We start from the raw sequence: 23,026 nt of genomic DNA, 5'->3' as shown, positions 1-23,026 counted from the left end.
CACCTGCTCATGCAGACATCTCAGTACACCAGATTTTGGCAAAAAAACAACAATAAACAAACCTGCATGCCTCTCTTACCCCATGCACCTTACCTGACCTCACTCCATCGGACTTCTTTTTGTTTCCGCTAATAAAGAGGGACATGAAAGGACATTAATTTGATGACGGAGAAGAGGTGAAGAAAAAAAACAAGGGAAGTGCTATCAGCCATCCAAACAGCTGAGTTTGAAAAATGTTTCCAAGAATGGAATTGCAGACTTAACAAATGTATTAAGTGTAATGGAGAGTACTTTGAAGGTGACGACTGTTTTTTTAAAATATATAAAAACATAGTTTTGAAAAAAATTTTCATTTAGGGGTGGGTACACACACATATATATTAAAGGTGCCATGGAGGCACTGTGCATTCAGCACTGGATTACTAACTGCGAAATTGGCAGGTCAGATCTACCAGAGTTGCCTGCTAAGAATCAGAATCATCGTGATGACATTCCCTTTTGTTAGGGTATATATGTGCAGTTGGATACGTGATGATAAAATATCTCAGAATTTTATATTTATTGATAGTTACAATTCAAATTTGACCTTGTATTTTACTTCACCTCATTACGTGTGTATCCCATTTCTTCCATACTGAGAGTTCTGGTTCTCAAGCTTATAGGTCATGAACAGTTACATTATGTTTGTAGGTGCTACTGGGTTGATAAAGACTCATAGGGAGCCCCATATTGACAGAGGGCAATTATTTTATAGGGTTCTCTAGGCTGTACTCTTGATGGAAGCAGATCCCAGGTGGTTTTTTCTCAGAGCTGCTGAGTGGGTTCAAAAGGCCAACCTTTAGGTTAGCAGCCAAGTGCTGAACTAGTTGTGCCAATTGGGCTCCTTGATTAAATTATAATATTCCATAAATTTGTTTTATCCTATAGTACACAACAATCAAATATTAAAAAATGGTAGTATTACCATAGTATAATTATTGACAACTCTTTTTTAGTTTTTGGGTACACGCTCTTCCCGTGTATCTTCCACTTTGAAATTAGATGTACTGTGTATACATGGTCAGAGCATAGACGACATTGCGGAGTGTTCTTTGCCTCCATTTACTCTTGGTTATAGAAATAATTGTATTTAATGCCCCCTAGTGTCGCTGTAAGGAACCCTGGTGGCACAATGGGTTTTGAATTGGGCTGCTAGCCTATAAAATCAGCAGTTTGAATCCACCAGCTGCTCCTCGGGAGAAATATTGAGGCTTTGTGCTTTGATAAAGATTTAGGGGAAGTTCTACATTTGTCTCATATAGTCACTTTAAGTTGGGGCAGTTCTACCTTGTCTTATATAGAGTCACTATAAGTGTATCCCAGAAATGGGATACAAATTCAGTGGCAGTAAGTTTGGTTTGGGCTTTTAATGGTTTCCAGTCATTTTGAGTGTATCTTAACTACTAGTAGATTTCTCAGGAAGAATAGATGAAAATAATATTCCTTAAGTTTCTTCTTGATAACATTGTTTGCCCTGTATACTCTAAAGTTATTTTTGCTGGATATAAAACTCTTGGTTTTGCTGGATGTAAAATTCTTGGCTCACACTTTCTTTACTTGAAAATTTTGAAAACTGTTATGTAGCTTCACTGCTAACATAAAAAATATATGATGTATTCCTTTTATTTTTTCCCCCTAGATTCTCAAGTACTTATTTTCTGTCCCCTATCGTCCAGTCATTTTACTAGACTATGTCTTGGTGTTAGCTATTCTGGGTAAATTTTCTCATTTACACAGTATTGTGTCAACCCAATTTTCAGGGATGTTTTGTTATATGAGGTGGCTTCAAAAAGTTTGTAGAAAAATGGAATTAAAAAATAATGGAACTTTCCCACAAACTTTGTAAAGTAAGTCCCTTGATATTACTGTTTTTAGCTTTGTGTTCTGTTGCTTTGCTTTTATGTCTTGCTTCTTCAGAGACGAGTATTCAAAAGTTCAACATTTATCTTCAGTCATGTCAGATTCATGTTCTGCCCAACTTTTTTATCTATTTATTTTTGCTTGTGCTTTCCCCCTGTTATGCCCCTTCTAGCCCCTTCTAGTTTTCTTTTCTGAAATAACTTATTTGTATTGCATCTTTCACTTATTCCTGACTTTTCTAATTCTGATTTATATTGCTTTCCCCTTTTCTTAGTTTTTTACCTCATTTAAAATACACTACAGTTTTAATCTTTTGTGAGTACATCTTACTAATATGCTTTTATCATAGAGTTGTTGGTCCATTATGCTTTCCAGTGAAGACTTGTTAACTATATTGAAGTCTCCTTCCTATTCTCACAATTACATCTTGTTTCTTCTTCTTCCTGTACAGATCTTGATACCATATAGATTTTGTGACTATGAGTGGCTTGTCCCCACTTAATTATATTTTTGGTCTCATAGACGTCTCTTGACTGTCACCCAGTTGTGTTGTAAATGTCTTGGTTTTTCTGTCTAATGGGTAGCTACTTTTATGGATTTGGAGATTCAGAGAGATTGCAAAAATATTTTCTCCTACAATCATCATCTTCTCTCCGGAATCTAGCCTAATGATTTTGAATTAACATGACCCTAAAAAGTGTCTGACTTGTCTCAAAAAAATTGTATCAAAGAGGCTGATACATAAACAAGGCTATTTTGCTATGTAAGCCTTAATCTTTGTGTTTGATTTATTTACAACTCTCTCTTTGGGGTTTATTAGTAGTCTCATTTTTAAGTTCATTATGGTACATATACATTATATACATGTAACACACATTGAGTTAGTTAATTGTGCCAACCTGGCCGATAATCACATGAGGGGCTAATTGAAAGGCGGAGGGATAAATGGGTGGTGAGCCTTGCCTTTCTAGTTCTCGGGTCTCTTGCTTTGTGATGGTCGCATCAGGGTGTAGCTGCCTTAGCAGTTCCCTGCTTCAGCTTGCAAGATTGACTTCCTACAAGACATCCCCAAGGAGAAGCCACATGGACCTATCCCAATGCAGCCCTGGGTGCTGGAGCAGCCATGTGGAGACCCCTGCTAGTGCTGAGATGCTTATTCGTTCACTGACTCAGCTTTCCTCCTGCAGTCGGCATCATTGCCTCTGTTTTGTGAGGCGGAGGACTTTGTGGACTGGTGTTGGGTTAATGGGTTAATGTTGGACTTGTGGGCTTGGGCAGCATTGGGTTGGGATGTTTTGTGATGCACACTTTCTTTACATAAAAGTCTCATACATGAGTTGCAGTGGATTTGTTTCTCTAAAGTACCTAGACTAATACACACATATATACATATATATTCTCTATATATGTACTGTTGTAACATACTGGCTAGGAGAAACATGGGGCTTCCTACTCACATAAACAGTTACAGTCTCAGAACCCTACCGAGGCAGTTTACCCTGTCCTTTAGGGTCACTGTGAGCTGGCATAGACTTGATGGCAGTGAAAGTGAGTGAGTAAACGTACTGGATTATCCTTTGGTTTGTGCGCTATAATTAAATTTTCGGTTTCAGGAATTATTGAATACTTTTTTGCATAATCATCTTTTTAATTATCTGCACATTTTTTGTGTAAGTCAGTAGTTAGTGTGAAATTAATTCTATTTTGAGTAATATATAAAGTGGTCTTCAAAATTAAGAAAGATTTGAGTAAATTTTGTACCAGAAGAATCCATTTGGAAATTTTGAATATGTAGTGCTTCTAACGTTCATGGGAAAATTCCAGTATCTTTGAAAATTCTTTTGTATGTGTGCCATGCATAATCTTTGGTGTTTTGAACTCTAAGGATAATATTTTCTAGTTATTCCTTTCCTTGTGCTATTTAGTAGCCACTGGTTTTTACATGAATGACAGTTTGACTGAGAGATTCAGGACTGAAGTAGCATAAATGCTGAAGGTCATAATTGAGGCTCATTTACAGAGCTGTTTCGGAGAGTTTTTACAGATCTCAGGCCCATCTGCTCTTTTATGACCACAATTTAAAAATAAATTAGAGGTTCCCAGAAGCAAAGCAATAAAAAGAATAGCCATTTTCTAAATCTCTTTCAGAAAAATGCTGTGAGCTAATTTTTTTAATTTTCTAAAAAGCTCACATTCTCTGTGCATGTATATAAAAAAAAGGGAAAACACAAGCCAAGGAAAGCCAACCAAAGGAAATTCCCTGGTCACAGGCCCAGTGTTTCTGGTCTATCACTGTAGTCAAGTAAGAAGGTAAGTCAAAAATACATTGCTATACAATCATAGAAACGGTCATTAAACAAACCTATCAAATTGTGAAGCTTTTGTTTCTCAACATATCCTCCATTACCGTCTACAGTTCTGCAGAATCCTAAAGAATTCTGTACCCATTGATTTGCACCACTTGAAAACAGTTTTGACATCATCAAGGGAATCAAAATGTGTTCCTTTTTAAGTGTGCTTTGGGTTTTAGGAACAAAATCAGTCTGAAGGGGTAAGATAAAGAGTGGAAAGTGGGTGGATAATGAAGTTCTTTTAGGGCCACCCTTGCTATCCTCAAAGACTGAGCTGGTACCCTGTTGGGAAGGGAAATCATTCCTCTGCACCATTTTCTCGATCTTCTCACCAACGCAGTTTTCTTCAGACTCCTTCCTAACACGCTCCTGTGAACATTGTGTGCCCTTTGAGAAAACCTATCAAAATTACTCCTTTGGAATCTCAAAGTTGCCATAACTTTCTGAGCTCACCGCTGTGCTTTGAGTTGAACAGCTTTGAGTAGCTTTGAGTAGCAGACCCCTTCCGAAACCACGGTTTTGATTGGACCTGTTTTTGAAGGCACCCTAATGAGAACAAGCAAGCATATTACTGAGAGAACATGTCTGCAGCCATCCACTGATCTCAGAGACATGTTTTAACATGTTTTATTTGGAATAAACGCATGCATGAATGAACTAGGAACCTGGTAACAATACTTTTTTACTTATCCGGGTATACATTTAAAATAACGGATGAGACTAACACTGGTTTTTAATTAGAAAACACTTTTTTCTAAATCACCAGAGAACAGAAACTTCTGAAGCAGACCATCGATGATGACTTTTCTCCTGGCTAAAATCCCCTTTTCAGGTTTAAGCCTAAAAACAGTTATCTCTGCAATTTTCAAGTTGATGAGTGGGAAGGGCTGTTTCCAAGTTTACCTAAAGCAGCATATTTGAATCTTCCACTTACAACTTTTGAAAAAATAAAATTAAACAATGTTTTTCTTGAATATTAAAAATGACCAGTAATATGTAAGCAATGCTATGTGTACTTTATTTTTACATTTACATGGAACTCTATGATCTTCTAATGACGCATCATTTGATAATAAATATCTGATTACTTCCTAGATGGCGTTCAGGAAGTTGCTTATGTCCACTCAAACCAGAATGTGATTGGATCAAGCAAAGCTGAAAATCACATGAGCCGGTGGGCAGTACACGATGTATTTGAGTTGAAGCAGTTTTCCCAGCTTCCTGCTAATGTAGCCGTGTGCAGTTCTAAGGTGAGAACAATATCTTTAATTTTGACATCATTTTTCACAGGCGTTACTCGATGGGACCTTCTTTAAATATTCGCACAAAGAGCTCTCACTGCCATCCACTCGATGCCAACTCTTAGCGACCCTATCGACCAGAGAGAGCTAACTGCTCGGTCTTTCTCCCAGAACGACTGGTGATTTCTAACCGCGAACTTAACAGCAGCACAACGAGTGAAGGAGCTACGAAAACTCTGTAAGTAACAAACGTCAGTTGGAAAAACAAAATACCCTCTGGAACGCTGTAGTCACTGAAGACGTTGTAGGTTAAAACATTCATGTAAATGCCTAAGAATGATTGGGTTGCTTAACGGTTTCCCTCAAAGCTGCTGTATCCCAGACTGAGGAAGAGCCTGCTGATCATGTGGTTAAGTCAGGACCACGCCCTTCTGCTCATGTGAAAAAGAAAGGTATATGATTAGATTCTCTCAAATTTTTTTCTCACACACAAAAGCAGCAGCATATGGCATATACATATTCAGCAAAAGTATTTTTATTATGTTATAAGAAATAACTACTTCCTATGGTTTCTTCTGATTTAAAATGGATGTGGTGTAGAAAGAAAAAAACGCCAAATTCACTGCCTTCAAGTCACTGCCGACTCATAGTTACGGGATAGAGCAGGGTAGAACTGCTCCCGGGGGATTCCTAGCCTGCAACCCTTTACAGGGGTAAAGAAAGCTTTGGAGGAAAAAAGCCTTCATATTTACGTTTTGTTTAACTCTAAATGACAAACAAGTCGTTTTAAAAATTATAGTACTCTGTGGAGATCTGTAGTCATTGAAGATAATGTTTTAGATTAAAAGCTGTCATTTTATCAAAAGTTCAAAAAATATTTTATTACTGTTTTGCTTATTACTCTTTATTAGCTCCTAAGAGCTAAGTACCTTAGAAGTACTTTTATTGCCAATTTATGGGTAGAGGTCAGAAATGCATAGAAGAAAGGTAATTTGTTTTGTGTTGTTAGTACATTTAAAAATGAACTGTTGGGGGAGGGGGTGCTCTTTAACTGTTACGTTGTCTTCATTATTTGTACCTCTGGTGGTTTCACAAAGGATTTGAATATCCTAATAATCATACCAAAATACAAAATAAATTCAGAACCAGAGAAAATAAAAATAAAATTTAAAAATTAAAGTTCAATGATGGAAGACAAATATACATACATCGGCCATAACACCTTACCTAGTTGTTTCAAAACAATGGCATTTGTTTGTGTTCCCTGGTGAACAAAATGAAGACAATGGACAATTTAGCCTGGTCTCAACTAGTGCACTTGGAAATGTGTGTGGGCAGTTTTAGTGACCGAATGCCTAAATGGCACTAATATCTGGAGGCCAGGTATATTGTGTATGGCTTAGGGGCCATCCCTCATTCAAAGAGTTGTTCCGTCCCTAATGCCTAACATCCTTTTGAGGAGAACTGGTGCACTGGTAGGAGTCATGGGGGGGGGGGGGGGGAATATGGGAAATTAACAAACAAAGGGCAAAAATATTCTAAGTTTTCTAGAAATTTTGTTTATTAGGCTGAATGACATCTCACAGTCTTTCAAAATACAGCTGTTTTTAAAATCAGGTATTGTTTTCTTTTACTTTTTAACTAGGTCCTTTTTTCTGTCCAAATGAACAAATTTTAATGTGAAGTGGCTAGATCATTTGAAAACCCCCTGTAGTGAATGTTAATAAAATAATTTAAGTGGACCTGAGACTCAAACTCTGGGTACAGACGTGATAAGCAGACCCTTTGGAATCTTCATAAAGGAAGTTATAAAACTGAAAAGGCTAGAATGGGAAGGAAGTTCCTTTATCTTTAGTGTAAACACTATCAATTATGTTGACTCTTTCTGCCACAGCACTTCATGAAGTTAATAGTACATCTCATCAGAAACCTTGTCTCCTCACAATGGTATGTGTGTGTTGGGGGCCAGGAGGCAACTCTCACAAAGAAGTTGATTGGATTTAGAGTATATCCTTTGAGGCCATATCTTCCCTAACAAACATATACCAACTTAGAATTACTATAGTTGTCCCTTTTCAGGGACTATGAAGAAATGTGTCATTTCCTGACTAAATCATGGTAGATGTAACACATTCCAGGAAGCCACTAAAGCCACTAAACAGGAAGTCCAGTCCTAGCACCAGTGTTAGCAGGCCAAGAACCATCTGTGTAAAGACACGTATTTGAGTGATTGATGGAGTAAATTTCTACTCCAACAGGAAAATATTCAGTCCTACAGATTTGACCTGTATCATGTAGTTTGTCCAGTTAACAAGGACAGCGATATTTACTTGTCTTTACAGTTGAAATGCCTTCTATCTAAAAATCACTCAGGGACTGTATTGTAAACTTTCTAATAAAAGATTTATAGGGGATGCCTGAGGGATGTGCCTGCTTCTCCAACACTGAAACTCGCCTTCATGCTCGGGCAAAGATCAGTGTGTCACTCAAGGGGTGGTTGTGCAGCTTCCATTGTTGTAGAGGGTGTAATCATGGATTTGCCGTTTTGAAGAAATGAAACTGGCTGTGAAAAGAGAATAAACTAGGGGGGAGGAAATGAAGCACGACACAGACAGAAGAGACTCCGCCATAGTGTGAGTGAATGCCTTGCTCCTGAAGTCTCCCCAAGTCCCCAGCCCTCCCACCTACAGCACAGGAGCTTTCATGTTAGGCTGGCCTCAAGACTCTTTTTGACGGTTTGGAATTCTGAGTGCTTCCTGTTTGTCACCAAAGTCTCACCATTGAACTTTGCCTGTGTTTGAAAAGACTGTGTCTGTGTGTATAGAGCCAGATGCAGATGTGTTATGTGTTGCCTCGCTTCCTAAGAAAGCAAAGCAAATTCTGTTTGTAGGAAGCCAGTACACAATGGCTATGATATGTCTGTTTTCTGAGGAATACTGTAATTAAATCTAATGGCGTCATAGAGCCTTTAACTGAACTGCAAAGCAGTTGAAAGCTAGCAAGAGAGAAGTCGCACACACACACAGTCCTTGATAAAATCCTAAGATCTTCCAGAATTTCTCAGTCTTTTCTACATAATCATTGAAAGCCAAACAAACAGAGCTTGACCATATGTCAAAAATAGGCCTAAAATGGGCCATTTTTTCCATGTTTATTTTTTTATAGATTTTACTTTATATATTAATTTCTACTTATAGAATATATTGTATCAGTGCCCTCAGTTAAAATTTATCTCTCCTCATATAAAATTCTAATTGTGCCATTGTTAATTGGTGATAGTGCCAACTGTGTAAAATGGTGTGCAAAATAAGAATTCATTTTTGCCTTAAAACTAGATTTGAATATTTTAGAATCATTTCTGAAAACAGCTCCTGTTGGAAGATGAAAGTATCTGAGAACTAGACGGAAAACCTGTGTGCCTTAGGTTTCACCTCAGGCAGCAATAATAATGCCTTAAGCATTTGAAGGAACTGATAATACCTTTATTAGAGTTAATTTGTTCTTTTAATATGTGGAGTATGTCACAAAATTTAACTGTACCTGCTTGGGATGTGATGCTTCATTTTTTAAATCAGCTGCATGTTTTCAACTTAAGTTTACTTAAAGTTTTCTGAAAAGAAATGTACAAAGACATCATTCAATTAAGGATTAATTTCTATGGCAACTGATACTTGGAGACTGAAAGGGGGAGGATGTATTCTCCCTTCAATTTCCTGCCAGCTGTCATAGTCAACCTCTGCTGCCTGAATCCAAGCCAAAATATAGACTGTGACCAACTCTAAGAAACTATATCTGTATTTTTATAAATTGGTACAAGTATCACACTATAAAAGAAGACTTAATCTCCTGAATTGGATGACAGACACTTGGCACTCTTGCTGGTGTTTGACAGAGAAATAATGGGCCGCTTTGTAGTAAAACCTGGATTAATAGTAAACCCTTCTTTATGTTATTGCAGTGTGGTGTAAATGAGAGAACTAAGCATGCTGTCATCCAGGGGTGGCGTGGGCCAGGGGGTGAGGGGTGGGGGCAGAGAGCTCTTTCTATCATCAGTGCAGGTTTAAGCACTGTTCCGAGTACTGTAAATGCAAAATGTGTGTTAGTAAGAACTTCTCTTTCTTGTATTTGTATTAGATTGGCATTTTGTAGATTGTGTAAAGAAAGGCCCTTTGTGAGCTATCGTGGATTTGATTGCAGTGTGTTTATACAGCTTTTGGAGTCAGCAAGGAGGGATGGACCGTTTACAATGAATCGACTTTGAGGAGAGAGAGAATTCCACTATCCGACTTTTCAGGATGGTGAAAGGCGTGATAGTTTAAAATAAATGTTCACAAATAACTGGTTTAGGAAGCAACCCAGTAAGTTAGGTTTAAGGTTTTAGCATGCAGCAGATTAACTCTTTAGTGGATGGGATTTGTCATGATCTCATCATTTTCCGTTCTTTAGTGAGATGTTAATTTTATTAGACAGGCATTTTGTCGAGTAAGAGAGATCAAGATTTTAAAAGCTGTATATATGTGCATAGGTAAAATTTTGTGACTAGTACTGGCATAAAAAGGGAGGCTTGCATTCTAGTATTCATAAAATGGGATCGACTATTAGTTGTTCTGTGTCTCAGAAAGATAATAATGATCATTTCAGGGATGAGGACCTACTTCCTAGTCAGAGGGAGAAGAATCCAGTGCATGCTACAAAGATAGGCAGAAGCTTCAAAATTTTCATAGAAAGGGTTTTTCCATAAACTTTTTTGAATTACCTTCGTAGATAGATACTAACTCCTTCTAGTGGGGGGCCAGGAGAACCTGATATCTTTTTCCTCACAGAGCTGCTAACCAGGCTTAATGAGATAATGTGGCCAATGAACTCATGAATGCAAAGCACATTTAATTCCTTGTACGAAAGACATTGAAATCACTCACAATATATTTTATTTTTCTAATTATAATTATAGCTTATCAGTAGGGATGATGAGTGAAATTCCCTTTGTAAGCTTGGTCAGTGACTTGGTACTCGTTTTGTTGTTAGTACTACCAATGATAGAATCTTTTAGAATAAATCCTCTGGAGTTATAGATCAGAGACCAACCTAAAACTATGTATGTTTGCCATGAGGAATGCTATAGGGGGGGAAATGTGTATTTGAAAGGATTTTAAACTAAATTGACAGTAGATTGGACTAATAGAAAATCAACTTTGTCTATTGGGAAACAGTTTGACTATAACTTGTTTCCTAGTTGGTGCACGTTCCAATCACAGAAAATAGATATGACTTCTTCTAACACATTCTTTGGTTATAATAGTTACAAAATTCCCAATAGCTAAAAGAAATACTACTTCCTCACTTAATACCTTCTACATAACAGTATATAAGTTAATAGATTTATAAGGACTCATTAAACTCTGATGGACTCCACTTAGTGTCTTAAAGAACATTACACACTTAGCAGCCTTTTCAAATTATACACCTGCTTCTCACTTACTGCCATTGTTGGGTTCCAAAGACCGATCATTATGTGAAATCAGTGTGGTGAGAGAGTCAGATCTGTACCCTGTCTTCAGGGCCAGTGTCCACCTGGTTGCTGCCTGTCAACCCCCCTACCCCACTCCAAGCACATGTTAGGATGTTTCCATCAAGCCAATCAATGCAAAGCCCATGGAGTTTGGGGTGGGTGGTTGGGGTGGTGATGATGGATAGGGGTTGTCCACTGCCTCTGGAGCATCAGAGCCCCACCATCACTTGACTATGCTCTCCCATTGGGAAGTTCCCAGACCGGTGAGCAGGTGAGTGTCTCTTGACCTTGGCCCAGTGAAGCCTGTGGAAGTGGCAGAGAGACCTCCCAAGCCACCACCGACTAATTTCTGAGGCTCGGGCACCCACCACCTACTAATGTCCAGCCATCCCTACCTCCTGCCCACCACTGCCTGTCCCATATTCGAGATAGGCTCAGCCAGTTCCTCTGCCTGACCCCAGTAACAGGAAACTGGCAGCACAAGTGACTCCACTCCCTCTCACAAACCTTGCCCTTCTCTTCCACTTCCCCCTCTGCCTCAACTCCTCATGGTTATACAAAAAATAGATAATGGATGTCTCCCTATCGTAAACATGAAATGTTGGAAAATAAGTTGAGGAATGCATTTTAAACCTCTATGAAAACCAGAAGACACTCTTGTGATGGTAGTGGGTCACTAATTGGGCTGCTAACCACAAAGTAGGTAGTTGAGCCCACCAGCTGCTCCTTGGCAGAAAGATGAGGCTTTCTGTCTCATAAGGATGTACTGCCTTCGAAACTGGTAAAGCAGTTCTTCTGTGTCCGGTATGGTTACTGTGAGTTGGCATCGGTTCAGTGGCACTGAGTGACATGACAACCATGGTTTCAGTTGGACATGGCCATTTAATGGAAACACTGCCTTGTTATCTGAGAATCCTACCTTTGCACATCTGAATTATGAATTTTTATAGGATGAATAAGACAAAAATATAATGCCGGAATTTGAAGGATTCTTAGGCACTACTTTACCCCGACATCTCATTTCACTGAGTGTTGTACAAAGAGCGGGTAAGTGACATCCTCCGGGCCCAGGGCTCAGCCATGGCAGTCAGCTTGGAGCCCAGCTCTGTCCATCCTCTGGCCTGCGCTCGTACCTTTCCTCCAGTCAGCTCCTTTGATTTCGCTTTGTCTTGGAGGTTTCCATTGTACTTTCTCAGTATGACAAGTCAGTCTCTTCATTTTCCATGGTACCTTGTTAGTGAAAATTTTCCTTTACTTCACCAGGTAGATCCCCTCCCCCACCCCTCATCCCCCCAAATCCAGGTGGATTGAATGCATCATGCCCATAATATTTCTTTCAGAAAACCTTCTCTGATATAAGTATTTTGGCAGACAATCTTTTTTCCCTTTATGTTTATTTTCTGTACTTTACATATTATACAATATAAATTTTAAACTGTTATTTATATAAGTACATATTTGTCTTAGTCTGGGTTTTCTAGAGAAGCAAAACCAGTGAGGCTTACATGTGAGAGTTGTTGTTTTTTTTTCAAGTTTGTGGAAAAATGAAATTAAAAGGTAATTTTTCTATGAATTTTTGAAATCTCTTCATATGTAAAGTGAAATTTACCTATAGGAAACTGTTTGATGGATTGTAGAGGCTGGCAAATCCTAAGGTTGTGAGTCAGATGTTAGGCCAGAGGCTTCTCCTGAAATAACTATAGGGGTTAGTGCCAAGATCAGCAAGTCATGGAGATGCTTCTTCTCATGGCAGCCCTAAATATTTTTTTCAGAAAACCTTCTCTGATAAAGATATTTTGGCAAAGACAATTTTTTACTGTTTGCTTTTTTTTTTTTACTTTACTAACCTTCAGCCTTACTTTTCTAATCCCCCCAAATTCCCCTACCGTCCAAAATCTACCTCAGACATGTCATCTCTTCCATAAAGCTTTTTCCCAGAGTGGCTGGTGTATTTGAACCACTGATCTTGAGGTTGGCAGCCCAACCCATTACCCACTGCATTGCCAGAGCACCCTCTTTACCTTAGTGCTAGTAAAGCACACTCCCTAAAGAATAGAGGAGTTGGGAAAATTCAACAAGATATCTCTACCCATTGATGATTTCATGAGAGTCCCACATCTAACAACAACAAATCAGAAGAATCACTGTATAGCTTAATTCTGTGCCTTCCAAAGCTCTATGAATTGTCTTAGTGTTTCTTTAGCATGGCACATAAAGCCCATCCCAGTTTGGAATCCGGTTCCTTGTCCAGTCTCATTCCCAGACACTCGTTCATTCAGGACTACACTCCAGGCACTAGACTAGACACCGAGGGTACAAAGATGAGTACGTTTTTCCTCGCTAGCCTGAAGCTTGTGGACTATTCTCTAAATACCGCGTGGACTTTACCCTTCCATTCTTTTTCTCCTGTGGTGTTTTGCTTATAATTCTCTTTTACCTTTATCTGCTTATTGAACTCCTCCCCACTGTATCTAACAGCTCTCCTTTAATGGTCTCCAAATCAGTATAAATCTCTCACATGTCTTTGTTTTTATTTGTTGCTACTGTTATTATTATGTTTGTGTCTGCTATCACATTTGTACTATCCATATTAAACAATACTCCAAATATGTCCATAGGATGTTTTCAGCTGGAAAGAATAGAATAAATATCTAAAAATAAGTTATCCAAAGTTACTAAAATGTACTCATATTTTAGGAGCTGCTGTGAGTCAGCACTGACTGCATGGCAGTGAGTTTGTTTTTTTGGTTGGTTGGTTTTAGAGGGACATATATCCGGAGTTGGTGCTTCAGCCCACTGACATCATAGGACCCAGGCTCTTTCATTTTCTGCCCCTCTCACCTTAGTAAGTTATATTTTTATCCTTAGACCTTTTGTCATTTGTTGTTAGATGACAACTACAACTAAATGACTCACTTTCTTATACAAATGTACCCACATTGGAGACAATATTAGGGTTTTCTTCATACATGTTCCTCCTTTTAGTGTGGAGGGAAATCTTTCTGGTACAACATGATTGGCTTGCCTCACCCAAGTTTATTGCCTTAGAATTGAGAGAGCAATCCATCTTCCCTAGTGCATTTCTAAAAGAACCCTAATTTTGTTCAGGCAACAAAGCGGTAGCTGTCAGTAGGCCACCAATAATGCCCACCACTGTTTCCCTGGTTAGACTGTTGTCATGGATAGAAGTGTGTCCCCCAGAAGTATGTGTCAACTTGGTTGGGCTGTGATTCTCATGGTCAGTTTTGTAATGATATAATGGTACAGTTATGTAAAGACATAATCATCCCCCGTGATGCAATCTGATTTGCTTAGCTCTGATCTAATTGAAGTGGAATGCAACACCTTTACTCAGGGCACAGCCTTAATTGGATGAAAGCAGAGCCTCCCTGGGGTCTGCACCCCCTTTTATCCTACAAGAGATAAAAGGAGAGAGAATTGAGCAGAGAGATATATTCAAACTAAACTCACTGCCATGGAATCAATTTTGGGCTTCAGAATTGCCAAGAAAGAACATGGCATGGAAGGTAGTCCTTGTACTAGAAAACTTAGAACCTAAAGAAGATTTTTGCCAAGATACTTGGATATCTCCAAGGAATGTTAGGCCTAAAGATGCTGAAAGGAGCCACCAGAGATAGAAAGCCTTCTTCTGGAGCCAGTGCTCTAAATGTGACTTCTACCCACTTAAATAGAGTCAGTGCTGCCTAAAGCCATCCACTTGTGCTATTTCTGTTACAGCAGTACTGGATCATGCAGACAACTGTGAATCTCTTTTGTGTTAGAATTTGAATCTTGGTTTTTCATTTTATTCCTGGGACATAATAGAGTATCTGGCATGTATATATTCAATTGAAACTTATTGATTTTATTTATTTTTTTGTTCAAACCACTTTATTGGGGTGTAATCTACACATCACACCATTCCATAGTTTAAGTATATCAATCAGTATTGTACAATTTCTGCCACAATCAGTTTCAAAACATTGTCTTCCTACTTGTACTCCTTGATATCAGCTCCTCCTTAACCGTCCCTCCACCCCCACCCCACGACCACCACCTCCACTGCCGTACCGCCAGGAACCTTTATTCTACTTACTGTCTTTGTAGATTCACCTAGCCTGGGTTTCATATACTGAAAAATGTAGAAAAATACGTAACAGAATCAAGAAGGCTACCAACAATGACAAAATACAGCAGAGATAAACTCCAACATGAAAAAAATATATGTATAAAACCGGATGAAGCACTAAGTGTATCAAAGGGGAGATCAAATGACAAAGTTTTAACCATTCAAGTCAGATTTACCATTTTAATCTGCTTTAAGTTGTCTCTCCAATACTCTCAGTCTACTAACCAGGTTATTGCCATCCCTCGATCATGGTTAGAGGGAAATCACTGGAGGGCACATATTCCCTGTGTAGAGCCTGCGGATCTTTTGGGGCTTCCACTGTCATCCACAGCCTTGCGCACAAAAGAATCTCACAGTTTGAACTCTGATACTATTCCCTCCTTTGGATTTGGATTATATCATTTATGATCCTTAGATCACAGATGTTGATGTGCTTCTTCCATTTGGGCTTAGATGATGTGTCACTTAGATGCTGTTTGTTTGAAAACAAGCCTTTAAGACTCCAGATGTTATTCTTTCTGATAGCTGAGCACCATCCAATGTCTTCACTATGCTTTTTTATATCATTTGTATCTTTTGTTTTTTCTTTAGGAGGGCGAATATCGAGCAGGAACTTTACTATATCACCTGTATCTTCTGTTTTTCCCTCAGGAGGGTGAATATTGAGCAGGAACGTGTCGTAAGGACTATTATTCTTAGACTGGAGAGAGCTGGGATTAAGTGTGAGCCCCAAATCTATTCCTGAATATATGTTTTCTATCTGCCTCTGGTTCACCTTAGAGACATACTTGTTATTTTATGGCAGAGAATCTTATCGATCATCTCCCTGGAGCATAAAGACCTTCTGTTTATAGTGTCATTGATTAGTTCAAGGTAATAATTTTAAAACTGTTGAAAAAGGCACTTAAACAACTGTAAGCTAACTAAAAATCACAGTACATGGATTATTTGCTTGTACAGAATCAATCCTTATGTGACTGGACACTGTTTACACAAACAACGAGAGTTGGTCATCCTCCCCTTTCTCAAAAATCTGGTCGCAGCTGACTTTGAGGGGCCTCCACCAAAGTGGCCTTCAAAATGCACACATAGAGAGGATGGCGTATAGTTCATGGGCACCAGTCAGGCTCTCTACCGAGCTGCCTCACCCCCCTGGCCAGCAGACTAGATGACCTGAAAGACTGAGCCTACTCCCATCCTGGTGCCCCTCCCTATAGCAATAGACTCACGCCATGTTTGTCCTTTTGAGATCGACTAACTTCACTCAGCATAATGGTTGCCAGATCCCTCCAAGTCATGAGGTGCTTCATTATTTCATCACTGTTTTTAGGGATGGGTAATGTTCCATTTTATGAAGGAGGACCCCTCAAAACCAGAATTCTTTTGCCTAGCTATGTATTTAATTTTTTTTAAAGGAGCAACCTTATAACTTTTAAGTACTCTCCAGTACACCTAATACATTTATCAAATTTGCAATTGCATTTTTGGAAGCACTCATCTGTTTGGATGGCTGACAGCACCTTCCTTGTTTTTTTCTTTACCTCTTTTACATGGTCAAATCACTGTCCTTTCATGCCCTTCTTCATTTGTGGAAATAAAAGGAAGTCATGAGGAGCGAGGTCAGGTGAGTAAGGTGTGTGGGGGAAGAGAGACATTCTGGTTTTGCCAAAAACTGGTACACCGAGATGGCTGCATGAGCAGGTGCATTGTCATGGTGGCAAAACCAGTCCCCAGGGTGCCAAAAATCAGGGCTTCTTTGTTGCACACTGTTATGCAATTTTTTCAGAACCTCTAAATAGAAAGCTTGGTAAATAGTCTGAGCTGGTAGAATGAACTCCAAATGCACTATTCCCTCACATCAAAAAAATGAATGAGCATTGTCTTGATTGTTGATTTCACTTGACAAGCTTTTGGGGGCATCTTCCACTGGCTTCACTGATGTTTGGTTTCTGGGTTGTAAAATAGCACCATGTCTCGTCACCAGCAATTTATCTTGGAAAAAAGTCTGGGTCTCTTCAAAGCTGTTCTTTCAAAGCATGGCATATTTCTACCCAATGCTTTTTCCAGGTCAGTCAGAACCCAAGGCCTAAATTTTGCAGCTACCCTTCTCATTCCCAAATCATCCATTAAAATTCATTGAAATGAGCTCCAAGACAGTCCAGATAACTTCCCCATCTCTTCAATGGTCCCTCATCGGTCTTTAAGCACAAGTGCATGAATTTTGTTGACATTTTCATGTTTGGGAAGTTGATGGATGTCCAGAATGAGGTTTGTCATTCATCAATGTTTCACCTTTTGTGAAACTAGAAAACCACTCATACACTTGTTTTTCCCATAGTGAGGTCCTTGTAAGCTGTGTTCAACATCACAACAGTTTTTGCGCCATTTTTTCCCAAGCAGAAAACAACATTTCACAGCCGCATATTGTTCTCTTAAATTGGCCATCACAAAAACTGAGGTTTCAGTGAAACTGCTTTTACCAAAAACTTCACTGTGACCAGAGAGAACCTTCCCCAGCGATGTCACTGGAGACGTTGACTCAGAGCTAGCTGCTTGATGCTCAGGAAGCAGGGCAATGTGTACTACAAAAACTTCGCCTAGCGGAGCTTTTTTCCGGTTTCGTGGGGTACCCCTTTGTATGTATACACTAAAGTTTTTATCCATTTTTCTACAGATGGACATTTGAGCTCTTTCCAACATCTAGCTATTGTGAACTGTGCTGCAATCAACATGGGAGAACATATCTGTTAGTGATCTGCCTCTTACTTCTTTGGGGTTTATACCCAGCATTGGTATTGCTGGGTCATATGATATTTCTATTGTCAGCTGTTTTAAAAGAATTGCCAAAAAAAAAGAATTGCCATATTACTTTCCCACATTGGTTGTACATACATACAACCCCCCCACAAAACAAAAACAAACCAGTATATAAGGGTTCAGATGTCCCCACTCTCTACAGGATTTGTTGTTCTCTGTTTTTGAAATTGGGCTAGGGGTGTGGGTGCTAGATGGTATTTCATTGTTTTAAACTTGCATTTTCTGCATGACTAGTGAAGTAGAGCATTCCCTCATGTGCTTGTTAGCCATTCAGGTGTCATCCTTTGTGAATTGTCTATTCAGGTTCTTTCCCCACTTTTTAAGAGGGTTATTTGTTTTGATTTTTTCTTGTTTGGGACTTGCTGTATTCTGTAGATTTTTAGTAATTAGACCTTTGTCCATTATGTCAATGCTAAATACCTTTCCCCAATCTGTGGGCTCTCATTTTACTCTTGATGAAATGTTTGAGGTATACAATGCTTGATTTTTAGTAGCTCCCCAGCGCCCATTTTGTCTTCTACTGTGCATGCCTCCTTGTTATAGCTGGTAGCCCTTACGTGCTGTGCTCTCACTTAGGTCTCTGATCCACCTGGCTTTCATTTTTGTATGTGGGTGAGTTATGGGTCCTGTTTCACTCTTCGGATGGATATCCGATTTGTCCAGCACCATTTGTTGAAGAGCGCTCCCCCTTCCCGTTTAATGTTTATTAGACCTTTGTTGAAGATCAGTTGTCTATAGGTGGATACTTTTATTTCTGAGTGCTCTGTCCTATTCCTCTGGTCTTTGTATCTATCATAGTACCAGTACCAGGCTGTTTTGACAACTGTGTTTGTGTAGTAGTAGGTTTTGAGGTCAGGCAGTAAGACCACCTACTCCATTAGACTTCTTGAGTTCTTTTCTTAGCCTTGGCTTCTTACCTCTCCATATGAAGTGGATAATTACTTTTTCCATTTCTTTAAAGAATGATGTTGGGATTTGGATCCGGATCGCATTGAATTTGTAGATTGCTATTGGTGGTGTTGATAAAATGCCACAGTATTGCATCTTCTTATCTATGAACACAGGATATTCTTCAATTTGTATAGGTCTCCTTTGGTTTCTTATATTAAGGTTCTGTAGTTTTCTTTGTATAGATCTTTGTGTACAAAGCAATTTCTTGCTTTGTTGATTTTTTCCCACTGTTTTTCTGTTTTCAAGCTCATTTATTTTTACTCTAATTTTTATGATTTCTTCTGCTGTTGGAGAGTTTATGCTATTGACTCTGTTCTAATTGTTGGAGGTTTTGGGTTAAAGTGTTGAATATGATTTTCTCTTTTTTCATATTCCATTACTTGCTATAACATGACCTCTGACAATTGCTTTTGCTGTGTCCCTTCGGTTTTGGTATCTTGTGTTATCATTCTTGTTTGTTTCTACGAACCTCCTGATTTCATCTTTTTTTGGCCTAATACCCCGTCTTTTTTAAGTGTATTGGTGAGCTTCCGTGTGTTTGTTTAATGTTTTTATTATTTCTATCATTGGTGGCACTGTGGATTGAGTAGATGATTTGCATGATCTCTATGTGTTTGAATTTGTTAAGGCTTACTTTATGACCTAGCATGTGGTTTATTTTAGGATATGTGCCATGTGCATTAGAGAAGAACATGTATTTTTTCTTTTGCTCTTGGTTGGAGAACTCTGTAAATATCTAGGAGGTCAAGCTCTTTGATTGTGTTGTTAAGCTCTTCATTGTCTTTATTGAGTGTCTTTTATGTTGATCTGTCTTTCTTTGAGAGTTGTGTATTGAAGCTTCCTACTGTTATTGTTAATCAGGTGATTTCTCTTTTAATCTCTTTGAGGATTCAGTTGGTGTATTTTCAGGGTCTTTCATGGGGTGCATATATGTTTACTATGGCTATGTGTTCTTGGTCTGTTGCACCTTTGATCATTATGTAGTGTCCATTCTCATCTCTCATTATGTTGCTTACTTTGAAATCTATTTTGTCAGATAGTAATTTTGCCGCTTTTTTTTGGTTGCCATTGGCTTGGTAGATTTTTCACCAACCTTTGACTATGAGTTTGAGATGTGTCTCTTAAAGGCAGCAGATTGATGGGTCTATTTTCTAATCCAGTCTGCTTCTGTTTGTCTTTTGATTGTTCATTTAGTCCATTGACGTTCAGTGTGATTAATTCTAAATATAGGTTAGTTGCTGTCATATAATATTATTTGTGTTTGGTATTTTTCATCTTTTTTCAGGTGGGGGAGTTTATTCTTTTCTTCATTTCCCCTGTAGATGTTTATTGCTTTGGATGCTCTTTTCAGTGTGTTGATTTCTGGGTGGCTGGGTGGCTGTGGTGGTCTCATGTTTGTCTGCTTCAGCTGTTGAATTTCTGACTATAGTGATCTGGTTAGTATTTTTTGTAATGCTGGTTTTGTTTTTACAAATTCTATAGTTTCTGGTTTGAGAATAATTTTATTTCTCCATTATATTTGGTGGGTAGTTGCTGGATATAGGATTCTTGGTTGACATTTTTTGGTCTTTCAATGTTTGGTATAAGTGGCTCCGTTTCTTTTTTCCTGTATGAATTCTGTGGATAGGTCTGAGTTTATTCTTATCTCTTTACCTTTGTAAGTGACTGGTTTTTATCTCTCAGCTCTCAAGATTTTCTTTTTTCCCCTTGAAGTTGACTGCTATATGTCTTGATGGGTTTTTTTCCTGTGGTCTTACCTATTTTATGTTCTCTGCTTCATAAATAGTTATCTTCTCCTCCTTTTTGATATTGGAGAAATTTTCTTCCATGAATTATTTTATTATCTTTAGTTGTTTCTTCCTGAAATTGACTGGTATTGTTCCTCTATCCCCATGAGACCTATATTATTTCTGTTAATGGTGTCCAACACCATCAGATTCTTTTTCTCTCTTTTTAGATTGTTTCTCTCTTTTTCTGATGTCTGCATGGTGGTTTTTTAATTCACTGATTTGATTTTCCTTTTCTTCTATTCTATTGCTCAGTTCTTGTACTGTGTTTTTTATTTCTATTATCTCATTGTTTACCTTCTGGGTTTCTTTTGGGTGTAAGGTTTTTAGTATCTCAGTTTCTTCCTTTGTTCTCAGGATCGATCCCCAGATCTCTTGTATGGTCCTGACTTCATTCCTTGTATTCTCTTCCTGATAGTTCCAAGGCTTCTTTTTCTGTGTATCACATTGGGTTTGGGTAATCTGCAGTTGTTGACTTTTGTTTATCTTGATTTTTTGTGGTTACTGCTGGCTTGTGTTTACTGTGTTTCTGGAAGTTATGTCACTGGTATTTCAAATGCCAGCAGCATCACCCAAAGTGAACACGTTTCAGTGGAGCCTCTAGACCAGCAGTTCTCAACCTGTGGGTCGTGACCCCTTTGGGGGTCGAATGACCCTTTCACAGGGGTTGCCCGATTCATAACAGTAGCAAAATCACAGTTATGAAGTAACAACTAAAATAATTTTATGGTTAGGGGGGGTCACCACAACATGACAAACTGTATTAAAGGGTCATGGCATTAGGAAGGTTGAGAACCACTGCTCTAGACTAAGAACAGACAATGAAGAAGGAATCAGTTGCCCACTTAGGAGGAAGTAGCCACTGAGAACCTTATGCATGGAAACATTTTCAGTTACTAACCCTTAGTGAATAGAAGCAGAACATTGTCTGAGATAGTGCCAGAAGATGGGCCCTTCCGGTTGGAGGCACTAGAAATGTGATTAAGGAGGATCTGTTTTCTCAGAGTGGAGTCAACCATGGTGAGATGAATGGAATAAAGCCTGTGGAATTGGGAACTTCAAAGATCTTCATTCGCTGATGGGCTTTGATTGAAGGTAAAAAGAAACAGTTGCAAAAATCTGCTAATGAACTTGGAATGTGCAAAGTATGAACCTAAGAAAAGTATAAGTTATCTAAAATGAAATAGAACACATAACGATCGATATCCTAGGCATGAGTGAACTGAAATGGACTAGTGTTAGCCATTTTAAAACTATGCTGGGGATAACAATCAAAAGGAATGGTGTTATATTCATCACCAAAAAGGACTTGCAAGTTCAGTCTTGTAATACAGTGCTGTCTGTGATAGGATAATATCTACCCACCTTCAAGGAAATCCAATCAGTACAACTGTTATTCAAATTTATGCACCAAACAACAACTTCAGTTGGAAATTGATCAAACATGCAATCATGTGCATTGGTAATTATGAGAATTTGTAATGCAAACACTGAGAACAAGGGGGAAGGAACAGTAATCAGAAAATATGGACTTTGTGTTAGAAATGAAACTGGAGCTCCCATGATAGAAGAAAAGACCAATGACTTATTGATAGCAAATACCTTTTTTCGACAACACAAAAGGCAACTATACACATTTACTTCTACAGATGGAATACAGGGAAATCAAATTGACAACATCTGTGGTAAGAGACCCTGGAAAAGCTCCATATCAGCAGCTAAAACCAAACCAGGTGCTGATTGTGGAACAGACTATCAATTGCTCATATGTAAATTCAGGGTAAAGCTGATGAAAATTAAAACAAATCCACAAGAGCCAAAATACAATCTTCAATCTATCCCACCTGAATTTTCAGAACATCTTAAAAACAAATTTAATGCATTAAACACTAATGACAGAAGACCTGATGAACATCAATAATAAATCAAGCCAAAAAGTCATTAAAAAGACAAAAAGGAAAGTTCAAAGAGGATGTCGGAAGAGACCCTGGAACTTGCTCTTAATCATAGAGTAGCTAAAGTAAATGCAAGAAATGATGAAGTCAAAAAGCAGAATAGAAAAATTTAAAGGACTGCTCGAGAAGACAAAGTAAAATATTATAATGAAATGTGCAAAGACCTAGAGCTAGAAAACCAAAAAGGAAGAACATGTTCAGCATATCTTAAATTGAAGGAATTCAAGAAAAGAAATTCAAACCTGGAGTTGCAACATTGAAAGATTCTGTGGGCAAAATATTGAGTGTTACAGGAAACTTCCAAAGAAGATGGAAAGAATACAGAGTCACTGTACTGAAAAGAACTACTCAATATTCCATCATTTCAGGAGGTAGCATATGAATAAG

At 38.4% G+C, this 23,026-nt stretch overlaps 1 protein-coding gene across 1 annotated transcript in view; it reads left to right on the top strand.

The window, feature by feature from the left end:
* Positions 1-23,026, top strand: part of ERCC6L2 (ERCC excision repair 6 like 2) — a 158,937-nt gene that overhangs the window by 101,107 nt on the left and 34,804 nt on the right. Inside the window, 1 exon segment of the mRNA XM_045289426.1 lies at positions 5,346-5,500. Coding sequence (XP_045145361.1) covers positions 5,346-5,500 — 155 coding nt within the window.

This window comes from Echinops telfairi, unplaced genomic scaffold, assembly GCF_000313985.2.
Source record: "Echinops telfairi isolate 266 unplaced genomic scaffold, ASM31398v2 ScPeMD7_27;HRSCAF=92, whole genome shotgun sequence".
NCBI classification, from domain to species: Eukaryota; Metazoa; Chordata; class Mammalia; order Afrosoricida; family Tenrecidae; genus Echinops; species Echinops telfairi.
The sequence above is the reverse complement of the archived record's forward strand: the minus strand, read 5'-3'. Positions and strand labels throughout refer to the sequence as shown.